Here is a 24,634-nt window from a genome sequence, read left to right as displayed (position 1 = left end):
TGCAAGTAACAGGTATTAATAAAACATGAAAACACCTTTCTCTTGTTTCCTTTTTTTTTTTTTTTTTTTTTTTTTTTTTTTTACAAGAGACAACAACAACAACAGCTGAAGTGCAACTTTACAATATTCAGATTTTTTTTTTTTTTTTTTTTTTTTTAGGGCAGCGATCTGCCTGCACCCTTTACATTATAGGTCAAGGATTTGTCTTGGCCTGGAGATGCGGCCAAACCTTGTTGTGTAATTGGGCTTTTGTTGGTTAGTTGGTTGTGGATGGTCCGCAGGTTCGGGGTGTGGTGGCTGTGTGTTATTGGTGTGTGTGTCTGCATGCTGTGTGTCTTTGGTGTCTTGAGCATCTCTGCTGTCACGGAGGTGCCAACGGTTGCACCGTAGAGTCTGTCCATCTTCTGTCTGGATGCATGTTGTGTTACCGCTGCAGGTCTCCAGGAGCCATCTTCCTGACGGAAACGAATGGGTGTGCCGGCAGGTAGGTGAGGCAGTGGCCTGGTGCCTCTGTTGAAGTATGCTTGTTGGCGGTGTTGACATGCCTTTCGTCTGTTTTGGACAGCTCTTTGAGATGCTACCTGTGGCTTCAGATGCCTACTGGTCGCTGGGAGTATGGAACGCAGTCGTCGGCTCATCAGAAGCTGGGCCGGTGACTGAAGGTTGTCAACTGGAGTGTTCCTGTACTCCAGCAGAGCGAGGTAGGGGTCTGTGTTTCCAGCTTTTGCTTTGTCCAGGATGTGCTTTGCTGTCTGGACGGTCTTTTCAGCAAGGCCGTTGCTCTGTGGGTGACGTGGACTTGTGGTGGTGTGGGTGAAGTCCCATGCATTTGTGAAGCGGCGGAACTCCTCAGAGCTGTAGCATGGTCCGTTTTCACTGATGACTGTCTCTGCGATGCCGTGACGAGCGAACGCTGACTTAAATTTGGCAATTACTGCAAGTGAAGTGGTATTTGTGAGCTGCTCCATTTCAAAGAATCTACTGTAGTAGTCTACAATGAAGTTTTGAGTGTTCCACGTGAAGAGGTCTGTGCCTACCACTTGCCATGGTCTCTCCGGTATGTCATGGGACCAGAGTGGTTCTTTGGGGTTAGCATCACGTCGTTCCTGGCATATACTGATTCGGATTCATTGGATTCTACAATCACTCTCTGGCCGTACATGTATTCGTGAAAACGCTTACAGCCAAATAAAACTGCATAAAGTTCCTTCTCTATCTGAGTAAAATTCACTTAGGTGCTGTTGAGTGACTTGGAAGCATAAGCAATGGGTTTTTCGTCCTGAAGCATGACAGCGCCGAGGCCACATTTTGAGGCGTCTACTTGGAGTCTCAGTTCTTTTTGTGGGTCGAAGTATGCGAGCAAAGGGTGGTCTGTTATCAATTTTTTCGTCTGCGTGAATGCTTTGTCATGGTTTTTGTCCCATAAAAATTCACTGTCCTGCTTCAGCAGTTGTCGTAGTGGTGCGTTTATCTCGGAGAGGCGTGGTGCGAATCAGGCCAGGTAGTTAACCATCCCAAGAATGGTTTCTAACTCTCCTCTACTTGTGGGTGGTTGCATGTCTTTTATCACTTTCACCTTCGCTGGGTCTGGCTTGACACCTTCTCGCAAGAGCGTGTGGCCAAAGTAGCTGACCTCTGATACACATATTTGGCATTTATCAGGATTTAACCTTACTCCTCTTTCTCTTGTGCGTTTCAGCATGGCCCTGAGGTTGTTGTCGTGTTCAAGCTTTGTCTTGCCGAAAACGAGTATGTCGTCGATGATGGCAGCTACACCTATGAGGCCTCTCATATGTCTCGACGACGCGCCTTTGGAATTCGTCTTGAGCTGAATTGATTCCGAATGGCAGCCTCAGGAACCTGTATCTGTCAAATGGGGTGTTAAATGTTGTTAATAGGGATCACATTGTACTCAGCTTTATGGCCCAATAGCCTGATCTGGCATAGAGGACACTGAAGAACTTCGCTCCGGCGAGCTTTGTGGTGACATCCTCTAAAGTCGGTAAGGGGTAGTGTGGCCTTTTAATCGCCTTGTTGAGGTCTCTGGGGTCCAGGCAGACCCTCAGCTTGCCAGTCTGGGGTTTTTCTACAACAACAAGAGCATTAACCCATTCTGTGGGCTCTGTCACTTTGCAAATTACTTGGCTCTCTTCCATCTTGTCGAGCTCTTTTTTCAGTCTGCTCGCAGAGCGATCGGTACTCTTCATGGTGGGTAAACTACTGGTGCGGCGTGTGGGTCAACATGGAGGTTGCACTCCCCTGGAAACTCTCCTATGCCCTGGAATATGTCTGTGTATTCTTTAAGGAGGCGGTTTTCTATCGGTGCATGGTTTCGCTTCTTCCTCGGCCACTGTAAGTATCAGCTTGATTAAATTAAGGTCTAAGCTAGCTCTCATCCCTAGGATGGGGGGTGCTTTGGTGTCCACTATGTAGAATTCAAGCACAATGGAGGTGTTTTTATACTTGCACTTTAGATGACAGGTGCCTTTCACTTTCAGGAACTCACTGCCATATCCTGAGATTTTTTGAGTGGTTGGTTTTATGGCAGTGCAGGGTTTCCCATACATTCATTAATTTGTGGCGGCCCGCCACAATATCAACGCTGACCGCCACGGATTGATTAAGATTTTAAAACTATTTAATATGGGTACAATTGTATTTTATTGTAGATCTGCGTGCTGCTTGCTCCCTCCCTCTCAAACTGACAACGGAGGCACGCGCGACTAGCCCCTCCTTTTCGAATACGATCTGAATCAAAACATGAGCATGCGTTAGTTAGAGGATGGATTGTTGCCGATGCTTAATGCTTATTTTTTTTCTAAATATCGATAAACAAAATGAAATGACGGCGTTTCCATTAACCGATGTTATGCGACTAAAACGTCATTTTTTTTCCTCTCGCGAAGTTTGTGAGTTTGAGTGTGTGTGTGTGTATATTATTATAGGTGCACCCTAGTGATTCAGGACAAGCTAAAAACACGGTTTGGAAAATGGATTCATGGTGTACTGGCTCATTGTATACATTTTTCTACATTTCGAACACAAACAAAGTTACGGACCGCAGCTCTGATTGGTTGATTTCTTACCGGGAGCGGTCCGTAACTGCAAATGGCAACAGGACCACTGGGAGGAGCCAGAGGAGCTTGATTTTTTTCACAGATTATCTGTCTCATATTCTACTGTCAGGACATAATGACAGGTTTAACAAATATGTAAAAAAATATATATTTACAAAAGTTACCTACTGCAGCTTTAAGGTATCTGACACTAAGTGTTGGCAATGGAAATGTGTACTTGTCAAAAAAAAAAAAAAATATATATATATATATTTAACTTAATCCCCCCCCGGTCCCCAAACACCACACCACCACAAATAGAATCTAATTCTGTGGGAAACACTGCAGTGTCTCTGAACAGTCTTTCAAATATCTTTACTGGAATTGCATTGGTTTGTGCGCCAGTGTCCCGATTTCAATATCAGCATAAGCTTGTTCGTTACATTTTCCTGTGTTTTCACTTTTGAGTCCGTCAATAAAAAGTTCTACCTGCTCATCTTCAGTGTCTTCATCCATCGTGTGAATCACTTTTCTCGTGTGGTTGTTTGTATGTAGTTTTGACTTACAGGCCTTTGCAAAGTGATTGAATTTTTTGCATTTCATGCATTGCTTGCCTTTAGCTGGACAGGCGCCGTCTTTGGTCGTGTGCAGGCCGCCGCATCTATCACATTCTCTTTGTGCAGTGGCAGGCTCTTGGCCTTGCTTTGTGACTCGTGAGCGCTGATCTGTGTCCCTGTCTACGGGCTATGGCTTGTACAGCGTCGAAATTCGTGGGCACGATTTGTTAAACCGAGGGAACAGTTTATGAATTTGTGTGTAGCCTACAGTTTATGAACTGACAGGACGGATTGCAAAACCATCGCCACGGAATGTTTTTTTTTTCTCCTAGAGGTGACGTGCGGGGCTCCGTAAATTCGAACCAGAAAGACACAGCTCACATTTGACAAAAAGGTTTTTGTCTTTATGTTCAACTAAAGTTAAATAATGAGCATAATGAGAAACTTGTGTTGCTCTTGCATCGACTCACCATGACTGCCGCCGCACATACTTGAATAAACGGAAACACGCCCACAGTGCGTCTTGTGTTTACAGTGGTTGGCATCCACCAAACCTACAATGCATCGCTGCTGCAAACAGGTTAAGCTAAGCTTCCCTTCAGCCAAAATTTATTAATTAATTAAAGTAACGGACAATGCACCATGTGGTAACGGTAAAGGAGTTAATTTATTTAAAAAGTAATGCGTTACTGTCAAAAATAACTGCGTTACAGTAATGCGTTATTAATAACGCGTTACTGCCCAACACTGGCTAAGCACCTTCAAAAGAAATCAAAAGCACCCTCAGTTAAAGTTGTATTTTATTGCAGATTTGGCAAACTATCCAGTGCGTCATAGTTGGAGTTCTGGAGATCAATTTCTATTTAAATATGTTTTTGTAGCATTGAGCAATGTAGCTAATCACAGTCATATCTGATGCTCCAGAAGGAAACAAGATGCAATAATTTGAAGATCGAGGTAAATTGTACTTAATTTGTGTACCGGGAAACATACAAGTATCTTCTGTTGCTTACGAAGGGCAGAACTAAATGGTAAAAAAATTATATTTCAACAAAATAAGACAAATTTGGCCATCTTCATCGTGTTCAAAAGTTTTCACCCCCCAGCTCTTAATGCATTTTGTTTCCTCCTGGAGCATCAGTGAATATTTGAATCTTTTTAAATAGTTGTGTTTGAGTCCCTCAAATGCCCTCAGTGTGATAAGATGTAACTCAAAACCATAAAGTCACTGCTTGAAAGGGTTCAAATATGCAAAGATGCTGGAAAACTGAAGAATCTGCAGGACCTTAAAGATTTTTCTGAAGAACGCTGCTCAGTTTAACTGTTCAGAACAAACAAGGGACTCATGCACAACCATCACAAACCAGAAAGACAGTCAAGGATCATCAGGTAACAGAACACGGTACTAAGAACCAAGGGTTCCCAAACTTTTGAGTGGGGTTATTTTAATAATTTCAGCTTTTTTTTTTTTTGTCTTGTGGACTAAATGTTAATATCCTTTATGTACAATATCTTACTTAGGACAGTACTAAATAAAATATAACATGCATTTAGTATGATCTCTCTTATTTTTTTTAAAATTACTTGGATTTTCACAGTTTCTGCAAAGGGTGCCTAAACTTTCGAGCCCCACTGTGTGTGTGTGTGTGTGTGTGTGTGTGTGTGTGTGTGTGTGTGTGTGTGTGTGTGTGTGTGTGTGTGTGTGTGTGTGTGTGTGTGTGTGTGTGTGTGTGTGTGTGTGTGTGTGTATATATATATATATATATATATATATATATATATATATATATATATATATATATATATATATATATATATATATATATATATATATATATATATATTATTATTATTATTATTATTATTATTATTATTATTATTATATTTTTTTTTTTTTTTTTTTTTTTTTTTGAGCTGTCAAACAATTTATCTCAATTAATCACATCCAAATTAAGTTTTTGTTTGCATTATATATGTGTGTGTCTACTGTTTATATTTATTTTTTATATATAAATACAATACAAGTTGTGTATATATATTTAAATTGTAAATATATTTATTTTTAAATTGAAATAATAAATATACACAGTACACATATATTACGTAAACAAAAACGTATTTTGCATGCGATTAAACTTGATTAATCATTTGCCAGCGATAAAGATAGAGCATCCTCTGTGATTTGATTCTGGAGCTGGCCTGGTAAGAAGGGAAGCCCAAAGTTATTGTTTGCACATTTTTCAGCCCAAATATTCTGCCCTTCAAAGTCAAGCTAAAACTATACCAACCAACCAATGATGAAGGGGTTCAGGAGGAAATTGTGATGAACACATTTTTTATTCATTAGATACAAAAAAATAAATATATATATATAGGATAAATTATGATTTTATTATCATATTGTTTCATAATGTCATTGTGGCCTTTGTTTTGGCTGTGGAAGCATGGTTGCAGGCCTTGTCCTGAACATTTTCCTGTTTATTTTTCCCATTTATTTAGACAAATAACTGACCAACAAAAATGCATTAAAATTAAGATACAAATCATACCAAACGAAATCCGTTCCAAAGAAAAGAATTCTTCAAACAAAACATATGAAGTGGTCAAAAAATGATGTCTGACCCACTTCCCTTCTGTACTGCCTTATGATTTATCTCCCCTTATCTCCCCTTATGACATTTACAATTTTCTTAATTGGAAAATTTAACTAAACAAAACACAAACCAATGATATGTAAACATAAATAATATTAAACAAAAAAACACTTTTTTAAATGGCTACAGCATTTATACATTAAAATTACTTTTCAATTATGTGATTTAATTTCTAACTTTTATTGTTTAATTAATTTCTTAGGGCATAAAATAAAAATTTAAGTGTGATACAACTGTCCTGGTATATGAACAGTTACAAGACCTGATACCAGATTTTGGATATCAGTCCACCACACCATCACCATTTGATTGCCTTCGAAGTAGAAAGTTGTCACAAGTAGAAGCACCATCCTGGAACTTCTTGTGAATTAATGAAAGATTTTATTTCATGCAGTGCTGGTTTCCTTCTCATTTTCATTACAGAATATTTTCTTGACAGACAGTGGAACTGTGAAGTTGGGGGATTTTGGTTCAGCATGTTCTCTTAACAGGTATTCGGCATTTTTTCCTCTTTTTGTGTATAAAATTCTCTGCACAAATATAATAATTTGAGTAATTTTATATGTATTTCTGCAAGCGCAAAAGCATACGCTCAGACCTATGTGGGTACTCCGTATTATGTGTCTCCAGAAATATGGGACAACAAACCTTACAATAATAAAAGGTACAGTTTTGTGGATATTACAGCAATTCCCTCAGCTTTACATTTCAGGTTACATTTGTACTAAAATTCTTGTATATTACAGTGACGTCTGGTCTCTTGGCTGTGTCTTGTATGAACTTTGCACACTCCAACATCCGGTATTTTCCTCTTAATATACTGAATTGTATAGCAACAGTGGTTTTTACATCAAACAATGTAAAATGTTAGGCTAATGATTAGGGGTGTGATGAGACACTTATCCCACGAGACGAGACACAAGACCTTTCATGAGAATTAGACAAGATTTTTAGACTTTTTTAATGAAATCCTCAGTGATTAACTATATTGGGGAAAATAGTATTTTATTTAACTGAAAAACACAAAATGCAAAAAAATGTAGGTGCGTTTTGAAATCAACTTGTACTTTATGAAATTAAACATCTATTTTAATAAATTTCATGCAGTAATAAACAACATGTAAACACTGCAGAAGGTTTAGCCACAAACTCAACTGACAGGCAAGTGATTGCACAAAATTCTAAATAGTATAAATACAAATAAATGATAAACAACACAAATATCGCTTTAAAGTGAAGGAGAACCAGTCAGTCAAATTTATTATTTAGTAAACTGATTTCCATTTCAGTATATTAAATATTTTTTTTTTCTGTTTAATTGTTCTGTATTATTTTTTTCTCTGTTTTTATTTATAATTTTTTACTAAATTTAACTTCTTTTTAATAGTTAAATTACATTTATTCATTTAGCTGACGCTTTTATCCAAAGCGACTTACAATTGCTATATATATGTCAGAGGTCGCACGTCTCTGGAGCAACTAGGGGTTAAGTGTCTTCCTCAGGGACACATTGGTGTCACACAGTGGATTCGAACCCGGGTCTCTCACACCAATGGCATCTTGTCTTATCCACTGTGCCAACACCACCCTAAGAAGAGGTTTCCCTTTAAAGGAAACCTACTGGACAAATACTAAAGAGCAAATATCTAAAAATTACATTTTATTAATTAAAAAGTATGTCTAATTAATTAATCATGAAACGTATAAATTTTCACATCAATTTATTAAAAGTTTAACAAAAATTACGTATTTAGGGCCCTAGGAAATATTTTAGTTTTTCTCACTATATTATTTATATTTTTATTCTTACCAAATTCTGTGTTTTAGCATGTCTTATTATTTGAATGTATAAACAACTTAATTTATTAATATATATTTTTTAAGTAGCCAATAATTTTTTTTCCACATACATTGTTTATTTTTCTGTATTTACTGTACATTTGTTGGTTATCAGATGAAGGCATAAAACATTCATTTCATTTATTTTTTAATTATTGAAAATTAAGCTAACTTTATTTTTGGCAAAAAAGGGAGTTTACTATTCAAATTAAAACATGGAAGAAGCAGAACAGTTCTGGTATTGTTGTTCATGTGTTTACGTTCTCATTTAGTGAGACAGCAAACACTGAAATCACCATGAGCGTCAGGCGCACTTCTACTGGGAAATGAAACCATGCATCTGCACCTTTCATTAACAGAGACACGCAGAACATATCGAGTACATATTTAAATCGACTTTTGTGGCTTTATATTTACAGATGCATATCGTGATTTTATTTAAGTGTAATGACCTACTTTTGATTAATTACAGAAGTTTGACAAATTAAGTGACATTCCAGATTAAACTTTGAATTCTATTTTTATGACTACCGTATTTTCTGAACTATAAGTCACACTTTTTTTCCTAGTTTGGCTGGTCCTGCGACTTATAGTCATGTGCGACTTATTTATCAAAATTAATATTACATGAACCGAGAGGAATGAACCAAGAGAAAACATTACCGTCTACAGCCGCCAAAGTGCGCTCTATGCTGCTCAGTGCTCCTGTAGTCTACACTAAGCAGCATATAGGGCCCTCTCGCGGCTGTAGACGGTAATGTTTTTTCTTGGTGCTTGGTACTAAATAAATGCGACTTATAGTCTAGTGTGACTTATATATGTTTTTTTCCTCATCATGATGTATTTTTGGACTGATGTGACTTATACTCAGGTGCGTCTAGGTTACGTATGTAAACCTGGTTCCCTGAAGGAGAGAAGGGAGTCGTTACATCAGAAAGAGGCTGATGAATGGTGTTCTCGCCCGAGAGCCCTATCACCTTCGAGTGGTAACAAAACGAGCCAATGGTACACAGAGTACCTTGGTCTGCGGAATTTGCATTGCAAGCTCCGCCCCAGTGTGTGGGTATGTAAGGAGCAGCGTGAGCAACTCGCACTCAAGTCTTCGCTGGGGAGCCGAGCCTAGTGACCTGGCCGTTCAGTGGAACAGTTATGTGGCAAAGGGATGTAACGTCTCCGTCCCCTCCTTCAGGGAACAAGGGTTACATATGTAACCTAGACGTCCCTTTCAGTCGGTCATGTTCTACGTTACATCAGAAAGAGACTGGCGAATGTGGTCCCTTACAAAACCCCACATGGCTGTCTTCCAGTGGCCCTTGTGAGTGATGGCAACCTGTCGTGAGGCCAGCACGAGTGAGGGCCTACAGCTGAGACAAAATACACTGTGCTGCATATTCCAGCTGGACATATGCTAGCAGGCTGCCTGCTTGTAGGAGGACTTACAAAGGCAGGTATCAACTGAAAGCTGGTGATACACATGAACTCTGAGGTTCCAGCCCGCAGGGTGGAAGTTTCAACGACAGAGCTGGCAAGGTGGTTGTCAAGGGAAAGACACATGCCATGAAGAGACTCACTGTGGAAATACACACGTGGGATTGCCATAAAAGGGGAATCACACCACATGGAGGCACCTAGTCCCACACAGGGCTGACTGATAGGGCATGCACGCAAGTGTTGGACATCAACAGTGCTCGAGGAACCTAGGGTTTGAACTGAGGAACTCACCTGAGAGGAATAGCGCAACCATTCCAGTCCGTGGAGTGGAATTGTGCAGCAAGTAGATTGTAGGGGTGCTCCGATCACGATCGGCCGATCGTTATGCGCATCTCGTCAGTAAAGCCGGTTTTCTAATCAGCGGTTAATTCCATCAGGTGCGTGATTTCACATAGAGCAGCTGTTACTACACAGAGCCATTGTTAACTGAGAAGATGCGCCAAAAAACGCTGAAAATTAACGTGATATGCGCATCCTCTCTATTAACAACGGCTCTGTGTAGTAACAGCTGCTCTATGTGAAATCAGCACCTGATGGAATTAACCGCTGATTAGAAAACCGGCTTTACTGACGAGATGCGCATAACGATCGGCCGATCGTGATCGGAGCACCCCTAGTAGATTGACACCAAGCAGGTCCTTATTGGCCCGAAGGGGCGAGTACCCAGGAGGACATGGGCTCTACACGGAGATTATAAAATCTCGTAAATGTGTTAGGTGTAGCCCAGCCCGCAGCTCTACAGATAACAAAGAGCTGGACTGAGGTCCTAAGGCACTGAGTTCTGTCCATGTAAGTGCGAAGCGCACGTACTGGACAGAGCAGTGCCAGGGCTGGGTCTGCCTCATCCAGGGGCAGCGCTTGCAAGTTCACCACCTGACCTCTAAAGGGAGTGGTGGGAACTTTGGGCATGTATCCAGGCTGGGGTCTCAAAATAATGTGAGAGTTGGCCGGCCCAAATTCCAGGCATGCTCCATCCACTGAAAATGCCTGCAGATCCCCGACCCTATTCACCGAAGCCAAAGCCGTTAGCGCTACTGAGAGCAAGGGTTCGAATAGAGCCCTCTGCAGTAGCGATAGAACCACTGCGAGGTCCCAAGAGGGAACTTGCTGAGGGTGAGGTGGATTGAGCTTCCTGGCCCCTCTCAGGAACCTGGTGATCAGATCATGCTTCCCAAGAGACTTACCATCAACAGAGTCATGGCGAGCCAAAATGGTGGCCACATAGACCTTCAGACCTTCACATAGACAAAGAGGTTCCACTTCAAAGCAAAGGCGTGTCTGGTAGACAAGGCTCTAGCTGAAGTGATGGTAGTTACCACCTGAGGTGGCAAGGTACCTAAACCTTCCGTGACCCATCCAGAACCCACACATGTAGGTTCCAAGACATGGGTGCCAGAGGGTGACCGTCTCTGAGAAGGAAGGTCTTTGGAATTGGCCAGGGAGGGGCTGTTGCGAGGAGTACAAGTTCGAGGAACCAGGTTGGACTGGGCCAGAAAGGCACAACGATGAGGACCTGCTCCTTGTCCTCCCTGATCTTGCACAACGTCTGTGCAAGAAGGCTCACTGGGGGAAAAGCATACTTACACAGGCCCAACTGCCAACTGTGCGTAAGAGCGTCCGTGCCAAGGGTGCCCTCGGTCAGGGAGTAAAACAGCTGGCAGTGGGAATTTTCTGGAGAGGCAAACGGGTCTACCTGAGCGTTTCCGAAGTGTTCCCAAATCAGCTGAACCGACTGGGGGAGTGAATGGCACGAAGAGACCTCAGATGCTTCTGACTCCACAAGAGGAGATGTGAGCAAGTTGCGACATGCGGTTGGAGCATAGACTTCCCCTGACAGTTGATGTACGCTATGGTCACAGTGTTGTCCGTATGGACCAGAACGGTACGGACCAAGCCGTACTGCTAGCAACTCAAGGCAATTTACGTGCCACTGAAGACAGGGTCCTGTCCAGGAACCTGATGCAGCATGCCCCTTGCACATGGCACCCCAGCCCATGGCAGAGGCATCTGTTGACACCACAACATGTCTGGACATCTGCGGCTGGGGTGAAGGCTGCTGTTGTGCCCGAGCCAGAGTGGAGGAGACCACGGGGGCGCCCTCGCAACAAGCAGGCTGAAGTGGCTGCGCCGACGACAGTGTGGAGGTAGCAGCAGGCAGCCGGGGCAGGATGTGTTTGATGGCCTCAGACTGCGTCTAGGTGGCAAAGAACTGCTGCGCATAATTCTGCACCACATCAACGCAAGGCGGAGGTGCTCTAAGGACAAGGTTGCATTGCAACAGAATGCTCCACTTGGGGAATCCCAGCATAGCGCTTAGCCGCTCTGCAATGAAGGGCAGTGAAGGCAGAGGAAGCACCAGAATTGATTCGGGCAGTTAAAGGTGCCTTCCATGAACTGGTAACTTCCTGGTGCACTTCTGGAAAGAAAGGAACCAGCGGGGGTGCTCGGTACAGGGTGGAGGATTCCACTCAAGTCCAATGCTCTCAGCTGCCTGGGAAAGCATGGCTGTCAGCTCGGGATCAGACTCTGGCAATGCTGGCACTCCTGTGGGCACTGATCATTTGGATCAGCAGCTGAATCCTCACCTCCTGAGAACTCAAGCCCGCCTTGTAATGCGGCGATTGACATTAGATCTTCCTCCCAAGCCCAGAATGAGAAACTCGTTTTTGGCATTTTGAGGGGGGTGTGGCCCGAGGAGGCTGACTCATCGGGGAAGCCCACACGGTAACCCTCAGATCATCCTGGCCACCAGCCGAAGTAGCCCTCTTATGAGAAGAGGAGCTAGAATGGGGTGTGGCAGAGGGGAACTCTATACCTTTTAAGGTATCGAGCCTCAATCTTAAACACTGAGATGGTCATGTCCCTGCAATGAGAACATGAGTCATCCACGAACGCAGTCTCAAAGTGCTGAAAGCCCAGACACGACACAGCGATCACGAGGAGCTATATATCCACTGCACCCAGAAACACAAGGGCGAAATGACATCTTTAAAAATATGCATATTCAACCCGTTTACTCTTTTAGTGAGAGAAAAAAGCTCTTTCAGTGGTGCTGAAGCGCTCAGGGGAACGCGGGAGCTGAATGAAGGAAGCCCAGACAAACCGCTAAATCGCACTGTCACATCAACACCAGCTGACTCGCTTGTAAACACTCCAGTGAAAGCAGCAAGCGATGTGCTTGGCTCTGAAGCGAAAGCTTGAGTGCGAGTTGCTCACGCTGCTCCTTATATACCTGCACACTGGGGCAGAGCTTGCGATGCAAATTCCACAGACCAAGGTGCTCTGTGTACCATTGGCTCTTTTTGTTACCACTCGAAAGTGAGTGGGCTCTCGGGCAAGAACCCCATTCGTCAGTCTCTTTCTGATGTAACGTGGAACATGACTGACTGAAAGGGAACATATCTTACATACCACCACTGATGAAAGGGCCAGTGTAATGGAAATATATTTGAAAGGACTGGGTGATATTCACATTCTCGCGAGACCAGTCAGATCTTGTGAGATCTCGTGCCACTTTTCACACCCCTACTAATACATGGAGCAACTTTTTTTTTTTTCCAGGCAACTTTTTTTTAGCAATGTTGTTTGGACACTTTCCCATTGAGAATTGGTAACAAATTTCTATATGGATACTGTAGATTGGTCATTGGCCCTGTATCTCACCTGGTTGCCTGTTGATGGCAACACTGTCCAAAGTTGCCGGCAACATTGCCCAAAAGGTTGCCCCGTGTATAATCATCACCATTTGAGTTGCACTGCCAATTACTATGTGTTTTGGATGTTAAGGACACCTGTCCTTACATTTCCTGTCTTCTTTTACTATCAACGTTCCCTTCATTAGTTTCAGTCAAGTAGCTGGAAGAGCCTGATCTTGAAGGTGTGTCGTGGGACATATGCACCTTTACCCAGTCACTTCTCCTATGAGCTCCACTACCTCATCAAAAACATGTTCAAGACTAACCCTAAAGACAGACCCTCAGTACACACAATCCTTAGCTCTCACCGTGTGTCTCGACTGCTGCATAAACACCTGGTACCAGAGGTACATCAGCTCATTCTTTAATTAAATTATATAAAAAAACATATTCTTAACCAGCTGCATCAATTATTTAATGGAGTGATACAGAAGGATCATGAAAACAGAATAATTCAGATTTACTTTAGAAAAAAAAACATACTGCACTGCTATAATTAATGTTTTACATCAAATAAAAGTCATGTAGTGCAGCCAAAAGGCAAAAATATGAAAGGGAAAGAGTATAAATTAGGAAATCATGAAGAGGACTGCCATGACTGGGTGTCAAAGTCAATATGTCTCTTTAAATATGTGACCCTCTCTGTGAAATCCAGGCTAAAGTCTCAAATCTAATGAGATAACAAGCATCAAAGTTAATTTGACATGGTCTTTTTCAGTTATAAAGATATAAATGTTAGATATTCACAGAATGTTCTTTACCTTATGAAGGATAATTTTATATAGAAAACAGTAAATCACAAAAAAAAGACTAGCTGGGTTTTGTTACGATCGATCACAGGAAACGATACATCCAGAAGCAGTGTGTTTAATGGGTAATCCAAAATCAGTATCCAAACAGGCAAGAGGTCATAACCATATAATCAGTCCAGAAACAAAACAAACAAGAAACTAGGAACTAGAAAACACGAGGGAACATGAGAAAACCAGGTGATGGGAAAACAAGGACTCTATGACACAGACATAAAACAGACCAGTTTATATAGACAGGATAACGAAGGAAGTGGAGACCACTGAATGCAATAACAGGTGTGCAATTAACCGTGATGAAGGGACAAAGCTATGTGGGAAATGTAGTGCCTGAGGTGGGGTGACTATGGGGAAGTGAGACCACTAGTGGACACCCAGGGAAACACAGACCAGACACCGTGACATTACCCTCTCCTCTACGGAGCAACTACCAGATGCTCCATCGAACACAAAACAAACCAGGAGGGAGGTGGACTGGTGGAGGATAAGGGGGAGGGACGGAGGGCCAGGTCCATAGCAGGAAACAGAGACAGGAAGTGAAAAAAAAAACAACCACAAGGAAACCAGGAGGGAGGTGAACCGGCAGAGGACCAGGGGGAGGGATGGAGGGCCTCGGGAAACCGAGACAGGAAGTGAAAAAACAAAACAACAACCACAAGGAGACCAGGAAGGAGGAGGACCGGCAGAGGAAAAGGGGGAGGGATGGAGGGCCAGGTTACTAGAGGGAAACAGAGAGAAAACAAAAAACAAAACAACAACAAAACAAGAAGGCCAGGAGGGAACAGAAAGTCCAGGGCCGACAGGGCAGGAATCCAGGGTGGAGCAGGTGGAACTGGAGGTGTGCAGTCAAGACAAAAGCCCACCAGGGCGGCGCAAAAAACCACCACAGCCGTGCGGTCGAGACAGAAGCCCACCAGGGCGGTGCAGAAGACCACCACAGCCCTGCGTCGAGACAGAAGCCCCCCAGGTCGGCGCAGAAGACCACCACAGCCGTGCGGTCAAGACAGAAGCCCCCCAGGTCGGCGCAGAAGACCACCACAGCCGTGCGGTCAAGACAGAAGCCCACCAGTGATGCGAAGAAGACCACCACAGCCGTACGGTCGAGACAGAAGCCCACCGAAGGCTGCGCCGAAGACCACCACGGTGGGCACCACTTGACTGGATTCAGGAAGATCAACTGAGACTTGACTTTTTTCAGAAAGATCAATGGTGACTTGACTCTGCTAATGAAGATCAGTGGTGATTTGACTTTGCTCATGAAGATCAACGGTGACTTGACTGGACTCAGGAAGATCAACGGTGACTTGACTTTGCTCATGAAGATCAACGGTGACTTGGCTTTGCTCATGAAGATCAACGGTGACTTGGCTTTGCTCATGAAGATCATAGGTGACTTGCCTTTGCTCATGAAGATCATCGGTGACTTGACTTTGCCTATGAAGAACACTGGTGTCTTTACTTTGCCCATGAAAAACACTGGTAACTTGGCTTTGCCCATGAAGATCAATGGTGACTTGACTTGACTCCTGAGGTCTAACTGTGGTAGTGCTTAACTCACGAGTATTAATTGTGTCTTGACCTGACTCTGGAGGGTCATCGGGGACCTGACTCGGCTCTGGAGGGTCAATGGGAAGTGGGCAGTGGTGCTGGTCTGGCGTCCATATTGTGCAGTGGCGCTGGGCTGGCGGTCCTCCTGTCTGGAGACACCAGTCTAGAGTCGTCCATCACACCTGGAGAGACAGGTGTGGTTAGGGTATCCCACTGAGACCAATGTCGTAGGTACATTATGAACCGCTCTTTATTTCCCTCTCCAGCACAGGGTTATGCAGACCGGCATTGAAAAAGTATTTCAGGGCCGCATCATTATACCCCATTCCTACCGCCATGGCCCAGAACTTTTGCGCTAAGCCACCAACCTCATTCCCCTCTTGACGGAGGGTGGTTAATCTTAGGAATCTCGCCCTCTGCTCCTCCATACTGGCTGGGGAACGGATATGAAGTCCCACAACGCTGGATCTGGACATGATGGAGTCCTTCTGTAACGATCGATCACAGGAAACGAGAGATCCAGAAGCAGTATGTTTAATGGTTAATCCAAAAATATTGTATCCAAACAGGCAAGAGGTCATTAACCATATAATCAGTCCAGAAACAAAACAAACAAGAAACTAGGAACTAGAAAACATGAGGGAACACGAGAAAACCAGGTGACTGAAAACAAGGACTCCATGACACAGACAGAAAACAGACCGGTTTATATAGACAGGATAACGAAGGAAGTGGAGACCGCTGAGTGCAATAACAGGTGTGCAATTAACCGTAATGAAGGGACAAAGCTATGTGAGAAATGTAGTGCCTGCGGTGGGGTGACTATGGGGAAATGAGACCACTAGTGGACACCCAGGGAAACACAGACCAGACACTGTGACAGGTTTTCACAGACAGAGTCACATATCCAGTCATTTTACCTATTGACAAGACTAAGTTAATTCAGGAAAAATGGCATGTGTTGCAACTTTCCCAAAAATGATAACATTTAAGAACTGGCAATTCAACATAAAATATTTACAGAGAAATATCCAAGAAAAAAATATTTACAAAATATACAAAGAGTATATTTCTAAGAATTAATAGTTAGTTAAACTATGTGACGCTTGTTGTTAGATTTTTATCATGGACTGTCTTATTCGTCACTGACTCTTAAATTATATTATGGTAGGTCTTTATTTCTCTCTGTTTTACTGGACAGAAAAAGGAACTGGTGCAAGAACGAACACACCACTGGAAGAGAGAGGAAGGAGAAAAAGTGGCTATGTTTTTAGGACAGAAGAGTTTAGTGACCACAACTTCCACTGAAGGTCAATAGTTAATTTATCTATTAAACATCACTAGTCCAGATCTGCTACACATTAACTAATTCCTAATTTTAGGTACAACCTGTAGTGAATCAACTGAACTGATCAAGTTATTTGTTCATTTGTGATCAGGAACTTTGCAAGAAGAACAGTCTACTTTTGAAAACAACTGCATTGATGACCCAGCTTCTCGTAAGAGGTGGGCAGTCGGGACTTGCAATACCGTGATGGGGGTCCTAAGAAATGCTGATATCATTTCCACTGGTAGCATGGAAAATGCAGAACAGACTGATCTTATTTCAGGTACTGAAGCACTGATATGTAGAATGGAATTACCCTGATTATTGGATATACAGTATATGTTGGTAGTTGTTTGAGCAACACTTTATAACATAAGTTACATGTACTTACTATAGTATTAACATTAAATCATGCATAATTACATGCAACAACCCAAACCCAAACCCTGATTCTAACCCTAACCCTATAGTAAGTACACGTTGTTAATTAATATTACTCAATATTTAAATGCATAATTAAACTGTAACAAGTTTTGTGTTCTCTTGCTCTGTTATAGAGGCTGAGTATGTGGAGACCCAGGAAAGACGAGTGAGGAAACAGTGGGACAAAGATCCACCTGAGAGACTCCTGAGCATTTTGGAGAAAGTGCAGCTCTGTTATGGCTTTGAGACTTACACTTTACGTAGAGATGGTCAGTCGGTCAGTCTGCACACATCAGATACACAGAGATTTCACATTCAGAACAGCAAAGTTAACAATTTATTATAAGAATTACATAGAAACAGACACCTACCATGATGCATAATCATTCTAACTATTGTATTCCACATTATCATAATATTGTAAATATATATATATATATATATATATATATATATATATTCTTAAAAATTATAAACTTCATATTGTGAACTAATTCCCACTAAACACTTATTTTGGGAAATTGGCATTTAAATCTTATTTTAAAAATCACTTATTTTAAATTTATTTCATTGCTTAATGGCAAAGCTGAATTTTAGCAGCTGAATTTCATCAAGCCTTAACTGTATCTTTTTATCCTTGAGAAATCATTCATACTACGCTGATTCAGCAAGAAATATTTCTAATTATCAATGTTTAAAACCGTTGTGCTGCTTAATATTGTTATGGTTTACCAATACCATAACTGTCATACCTTTTTCTTGCATTATTTGATGAATAGAAGGAACATGATTCCGCTGTGTACACGTTTACACTGATAATAACCACAGCAGAGCAATGTGGAGTAAACCATTTTAAGCCACGTCACTGCAGTAGATACAAAATATCAAAGCAAAATTCAGTTTTTATGAGCGATAACTAATCTATTTATATTTCTTTTTAGATTTATATATCTATATGTTAAAATGTTAGCTGGTAATGTGATCTAATGCTGTCTTCTTTAAAGTAAATGTGTAACACATGTAGTGCTTATACATAATCAATCTGATTATTTTTTCATCATGTTCTTTGATCCCAGAGCATGGAGACAAAGTGGATGGCCCTGAGATGATGATCACAGACTACAGTAGACTGGAGCCACGCTCAGATGATGAAGATACGTGAGTTTCTCTATTTTCCCTCTGTTAGTACATATATCTCCACCAAGGCCATTGTTTAATATAAACCACACATTGCTCTCCTGACTGCAGGGATTTTGAAGAGGAGTGTCCATATGACTGGATAAATGAACTGGAGGAAATGATGAGCTAGAGAAACTTAAGTGAGTTATTGTATGTGTTGTACTTGAACATACCATTTTTTTTGTATTCACTGAGTTTATATATACACATCATTTTATCTAGAGATTGGGTTTAGTTTATTTTGAAGATTAAGACACTTTATGTGTGATTAAACAGGTTCTTTTCATAATTATAAAAAAGAAGCTGGAAAAGTTGAGTGACTAAATAAACAAAACATAAAGAAATGCATATTGAATCTCACTTGTCATAAACAGGACTGGGTCATATTTCACTTGAAAATGAAAAGAAAACAATTAATCATGATTCGCCTAAAAAGACTAGATTTCATTTATGCAAATTATAATTTCTCTCTCTCTCTTTTTAAAATGTTTTATTTTAATTTTTTGGATGTAAACTTTCGATCCACTTCAAATGTTCACAACTGTATACAGTATATGTATAAATGTAATTTTTTATTTACTTTTTTAAACATTTATTTTTGTTTTGTTAAGAAGGTTGAAAAATGTGCTTCCTTGTATTACCGTTAGGTGGACTATAGAATATGCAAATTAAACTCTTGCTGGGAATTTTTTTTGCTCAAAAAAAAGTTGTCGCTTTTTGATTTTAGGTCAACTTTAATGTAAACTTTTGATTCATTTCAAATACATATATAATCATTTTTTTATTTTTATTTTTATTTTTGGTTAAGAAGGTTGCATTACCACTAGGTAGAGTATAGAATGTGCAACTGAAGATTTTGTAAAAACTTTTTTTTAAGTAGTCATTTAATATGGACTTTGTAGTGTTCCAATAAACCATGTTAAAACTATTCTAGTATTATGCATTTATTTTCCAAATTTGTGAAAGCAGCCACTAGTGGTTTCTGGCAGCTGCCAGAGTTCGTAGCAAATGCCACGGTCTTTCTCGCTGTAAAAATTACACTGTTCTGGGTGGCGTTTTAAAAAAAGATGATGCAAAGTTCCCACAAATGTATTATTATTATTATTATGAATATGTCTTATTATTATTATGACACAGTCTTTCTCGCCGTTTCTGCTGTTTCCTCAGTAAAAAAACTACACTGTGTATACTGTATCCTTATAACCTTACTGTTGTCACATTTCCCTGGTTAAATAAACATTACATTAAAAAAAGTCTAAAAAAAAATATAGTTTTTATTTTTACACTATGTAATATTCTGTTTATCAAAACAAATAAATATATTCAAGTTAGTATTTTTACGTTTATTCCAAAATATTAACAAAAGGCAGTAACAATACAAACAATATATTTTATTTGTCAACTGATGTTCAGCTGTTCTTTTCAACTTAACCATATATATATATAAATTTTAATATACATTTGTATTTTTTATTATTTAAAAAAAAAAATTACCATCGTTTTGGTGCCCCGCATGGTGCGGCGCCCCTATGCACCTCATATGGCGCATACCCACTTTTTGCGCCACTGTGTTGGTCCACTGTGTTTTTTGAAAACCAAAGTCACTGCACCCGCTTACCAAGAAGTTTTGGAGCACTTTATGCTTCCTTCTGCTTACAAGCTATTTGTAGATACTGATTTCATTTTCCGGCAGGATTTGGCACCTGCCCACACTGCCAAAAGCACCAAAAACTAATTAAATGACCGTCGTGTTGGTGTGCTTGACTGGCCAGCAAACTCACCAGAGTTGAACCCCATAGATTCTCTATGGGGTATTGTCAAGAGGTAAATGAGAAACAAGAGACCAAAAAAATGCAGATGAGATGAAGGCCACTGTCTAAGAAACCTGGGCTTCCATACCACCTTTTTAAAAAAAAAAAAAATATTGATCTTATGAAGTATTCTAATTTGTAGAGATAGTGAATTATATATATATATATATATATATATATATATATATATATATATATATATATATATATATATATATATATGGCAGTTTAAGTCATTTTAAAGGCTATTAATGGCTTAGGTCTATTTTTATAGCAACAACAACAACAAAAAAAAATTACAGTATATTAATACTTCTTTGTAAATTATTATTTGAAGTAACAAAACCATGCTTAATTTGCAGTAACTATGGCTACAAGAATGACTATTTGTCTTATTGTTAAAACCATGGGTAATTTTCGTAAGGGAACCTGAAAAAAAAAAAAAAAAACTTTCACAGGAATGTGCCTGAAAGTTATAAACGGGCCTTGTTTTTACCTAAATTATTTATAATTTATTTTAATATGTATAAAAAATTTATAAGGTTTGCATTGTAGGTAACACCCAAATGAACACATTACAATTGTTTTATGACTGCAAGTCTTTCTCAATTTTGAGCTCCTCCATTTAACTAGGCATTATAAGGGCTTGAAGTAATGTGCTGAAAATCATGGTCTCTAACAAAGTTCTTGAAAGCACTTCCACAAAACTGTGGGCCATTTCAGTAAAGAGAGCATTGGGACAGTCCCATCGTGCAAACATGTTCTTCAAGCAAGCATGTGTTGTTTCACCCGACAAGTTTTGAAGATGAGCAATGTCAATATATCTTAAAAAATAGTCCACGACTACCAAGTAATGTTGCGTATTCACCTCACAGATATCAGCACCAATTCTCTCCCATGGACAGTCTGGCAGTGGAGTGATTAAAAGTGGCTCCTTCCTTTGGGTAGATCTTCATTCCAGACAATCCTTGTAGCTGTTAACTAGCTGCTGGATTTCCTGACTTAAGCCTGACCACCATACACTACATCTGGCTCTCTCTCTCTACATTTCACAATGCCTTGGTGACCACTGTGCAATCTTTGCAGTATGTCAGACCTCATATTTTGGGGAATTAAGATCCTGTCATCATAAAGCACAAGGTCCTGAAAAATTGACAAGTGATGATGTGCACTGTAGTATAATTTCAAGACTTGAGGGACATTAGCTGCATATCTGGGCCAGCTATCAGTCACATACTGCCTCACCTTTTGTAGCTCAAAATCCATCTCTGTCTCTCTTTTCACAGAGTCCAGGTTTGTGGGAGAAATTGGCCATGTACCACTAACTGCATTCTCATAGGCTTCCACTTCTTGCACTAATTCAGAAACCACTGATGAAATGGTTGGCTGAGGGTGTCGTGAAAGTGTATCGGCGACCACCAGTTTTTTGCCAGGTACATTGTTTTGACAGGATTGTAACTCATCATCCGCAGCAACAGCCTTTGACATCTCAGTGGAACTGAATCAAGATCCTTTGATCAGAGGAATCAGTGGCTTATGGTCGGTTTACAGGATGACACTTTACAATCCATACAAATAACCGTGAGAATTTTTTACAGGACCACACGGCCACCAGGCACTCTTTTTCGATCTGGACGGACCTTTTTTCAGCATCGGTAAGCACCCTGGAACAGTAAGCCACTGGTTTCAGATTTCCATCATGGTCCTGCCTAGGACCTAGGAAGGATGTCATCAATTGTTGGCAGCACAAATTTCTCTCTTTTTACAGCTTTATTCAGTTGTTTCAGATCGACACAAATTGTTATTTTCCCTGTTTTCTTTGGGACGGCCACCATAGGGGCGCACCACTCTGTAGGCTCAGTGATCTCCTCAATAACAATGTGCCATTCTCTCTAGCTCCGCCTTGACTTTTGGAAGCAAGGGCACGGACACCCGTCTTGCAGTGTGCACACTGTATGGTACAGCATCCTCCTTCAGGAAGATTTTAATGGGTTTTGTCTTTACTAATCCCAGTTCAGAAAAATAAATGGGTTGGAGCTCTTCTAGCCTCTTAACTAAACCCATTTCACTTGCTGCGTCACGACCAAGGAGATTGTTTACATAGGGACCAGTCACCACAAATGCTTCAAAAATATACTGCTCATTTTTAAAGGTAGTCTTCGCTCTGAACTGACCTTTGCATTGCAGTGTACCTCCTGGGCTATCAAGTTTCACATTAACTTTAAGTTTTGGCTTGTACTTCAAAACTGAGCAGCTTTTCTCAGAAATGACACTTATGTCAGCGCCTGTGTCAAATTTAAAGTCTATGTCTGTGCCCTGAATTGATAGTGTGACAATCCAAGCTCCACTTTTGTCATCAATGTGTGTTAACTCACCCAGGAAATGTGCTACACTGCTGCCCTCTTGTGGTTTGATGACATCATGGACTTCTCGGGTTCTAAAAACCAGGGGCGGACTGGAGCAGGGACTTTTCCCAGTGGGCCGCTAGCCAATGTGGGCCGGTGTCCTGACATTTTATCCTACCCAGTCAGATTTTCCTACCTGGGTTTAATGCGCACGCACATATCAATATCGCGTCCTCTGTCTCATGCTAAACAACGATATTTAATGTATCTGCAGTACTGTAAGGGTAGGTTTAGGGTTGGGGTAGGTGTAAACTTTAATAAAAACGCAATTTAATTGGTAGAAAATAATATTTATTGTTGGTTTCCTGTAGCTGTATTCCTTCTAGCTACAACCGCGAATATAACACATAATTACTGTATTTGCAGTACTGTAAGGGTATGATTAGGGTTGTGGTAGGTGTAGACGTTAATAAACCATAACTTTACAGTAACATTTTTTCGTTGTGGAATTGTAATACCCACTGTTTTAGTGGGAGGTAGGAAAATCTGACAGCGTAGGACAAATCGACAGAACACCGGCCCATAAATATATATATTTTTTTTTTATGACGGAAATCATAGTATTACATCTCTTTTCTATGCAAATGGATGAGTGAGTCGATTGCACGGCCAACAAGGAGTGTGTTTTGTTTGCGTGTGAGTGTTTTGCCCTCCCTCCCTGTTTAGTTTGGTCTACTCCATTGCTTATCTTGAAAAACGTCTAAGGTTACGTATATAACCCTGGTTCCTCGAAGGAACGAGACGCTGCGTCGAGAACGATTGGGGAACGCGTCCAGCGTGACGTCTCTGAATAATATGTATAATCAGTCCAAAAGAAGGGCGAGACGTCATAGGCGGGTGACATCAGAGACCAGGAAGCATAAAAGCAGGAGAGGCACAGCCGGCCCCAGCCTCAAAGGATGAAGCAAGCGCCAGCCAGAGATGCCGGAAGTGTGGCACTGCGACGCAGCGTCTCGTTCCTTCGAGGAACCAGGGTTACATATGTAACCTTAGACGTTCCTCTTCAGGAACTCGAGCTGCGTCGAGAACGATTGGGGAACGAGAATGCCCACGCCGCCAGACTTACAAATCTCTGCCAGTGTGGGAAACTGCACAGCTAGGACGAGAGAACAGAGGGGCCTGGAGCGGCTCGTAAATCTAGACCGTAAAATCTTACGAAGGTCAAGGGCGTGGACCACCCCGCAGCCTCGCAGATGTCACGCATAGAGACACCTGCTAGGAAGGCCTTGGAGGCCGCCACACTTCTAGTGGAGTGAGCCATGACCCCCAGGAGAGGGGAGATCAGAGGACTCGAGGCTTAGGACAGCATCCTGATCACAGCTTAGCATAAGCTTCTTCTGGCCGGAGGCCTCAGCCTCAGCGCACCATGGAGGAAACATGTAACCAGAGGGTTTCTGCTCACTGACTGGCCACCGAGAGGGGCGTGGTAGGCCACCATGGCCGCCGCGTAGACCTTCACGGTGCAGTGGATCAACCCTGCGGAGAGCCTGCTGGAACTCCAGCACTGTACCATCCGGGCAGTTAACTTGGTCGAGCTGGCGGTCTCCGCACCAAGAAGTGAAAAGCTTCCACTTCAAGGCATACAGTTTCCTCATTGAGGGAGCTCTGGATTGGAGAACAGTCTTACAACCTCGGTTGAGAGACCGGAAGCTAAGAGTTGTGCCTCCTCAGAGACAACACCTACAGCCTCTAAGCTCCATGCGGGGGCGCACCCTCCGCCTGCGAGAGGAGATCTCTCCTGACGGGAACCTCCCATGGAGTGCCATCAAAAAGAGAAATCAGGCCCAGGAACCATACCCGGCCCGTCCAGAACGGGGCTACTAACAGCAGCCGGACTCCG

General features: G+C 41.5%; 1 protein-coding gene and 1 non-coding gene across 6 annotated transcripts in view; one reads left to right on the top strand and one right to left on the bottom strand.

The window, feature by feature from the left end:
* nek3 (NIMA related kinase 3) overlaps positions 1-24,634 on the top strand; it is a 44,660-nt gene that overhangs the window by 2,123 nt on the left and 17,903 nt on the right. The window contains exons 5-15 of one of the 5 annotated variants that reach the window (XR_003293847.1): positions 6,691-6,758; positions 6,845-6,931; positions 7,014-7,068; positions 13,439-13,639; positions 16,851-16,959; positions 17,089-17,259; positions 17,534-17,668; positions 18,476-18,557; positions 18,648-18,718; positions 21,676-21,822; positions 21,988-23,120. Coding sequence is in view for 3 of the 5 variants with exons in the window: in XM_026282683.1 (XP_026138468.1) it covers positions 6,691-6,758; positions 6,845-6,931; positions 7,014-7,068; positions 13,439-13,639; positions 16,851-16,959; positions 17,089-17,259; positions 17,534-17,668; positions 18,476-18,557; positions 18,648-18,708 (969 nt within the window). In the remaining 2 variants the exon portion in view is untranslated. Of the gene's footprint in view, positions 1-6,690; positions 6,759-6,844; positions 6,932-7,013; positions 7,069-13,438; positions 13,640-16,850; positions 16,960-17,088; positions 17,260-17,533; positions 17,677-18,475; positions 18,558-18,647; positions 19,829-21,675; positions 23,122-24,634 lie in introns of those variants that run through there. The other 4 variants (XR_003293848.1, XM_026282683.1, XM_026282685.1 and 1 more) reach the window with 4 other exon arrangements.
* Positions 7,862-7,915, bottom strand: LOC113115596 (U7 small nuclear RNA). Its single transcript, XR_003293918.1, has one exon. It is a non-coding gene; the product is annotated as a U7 small nuclear RNA (small nuclear RNA).

Source organism: Carassius auratus, chromosome 15 (genome assembly GCF_003368295.1).
Source record: "Carassius auratus strain Wakin chromosome 15, ASM336829v1, whole genome shotgun sequence".
Classification (NCBI taxonomy): Eukaryota; Metazoa; Chordata; class Actinopteri; order Cypriniformes; family Cyprinidae; genus Carassius; species Carassius auratus.
The sequence above is the reverse complement of the archived record's forward strand: the minus strand, read 5'-3'. Positions and strand labels throughout refer to the sequence as shown.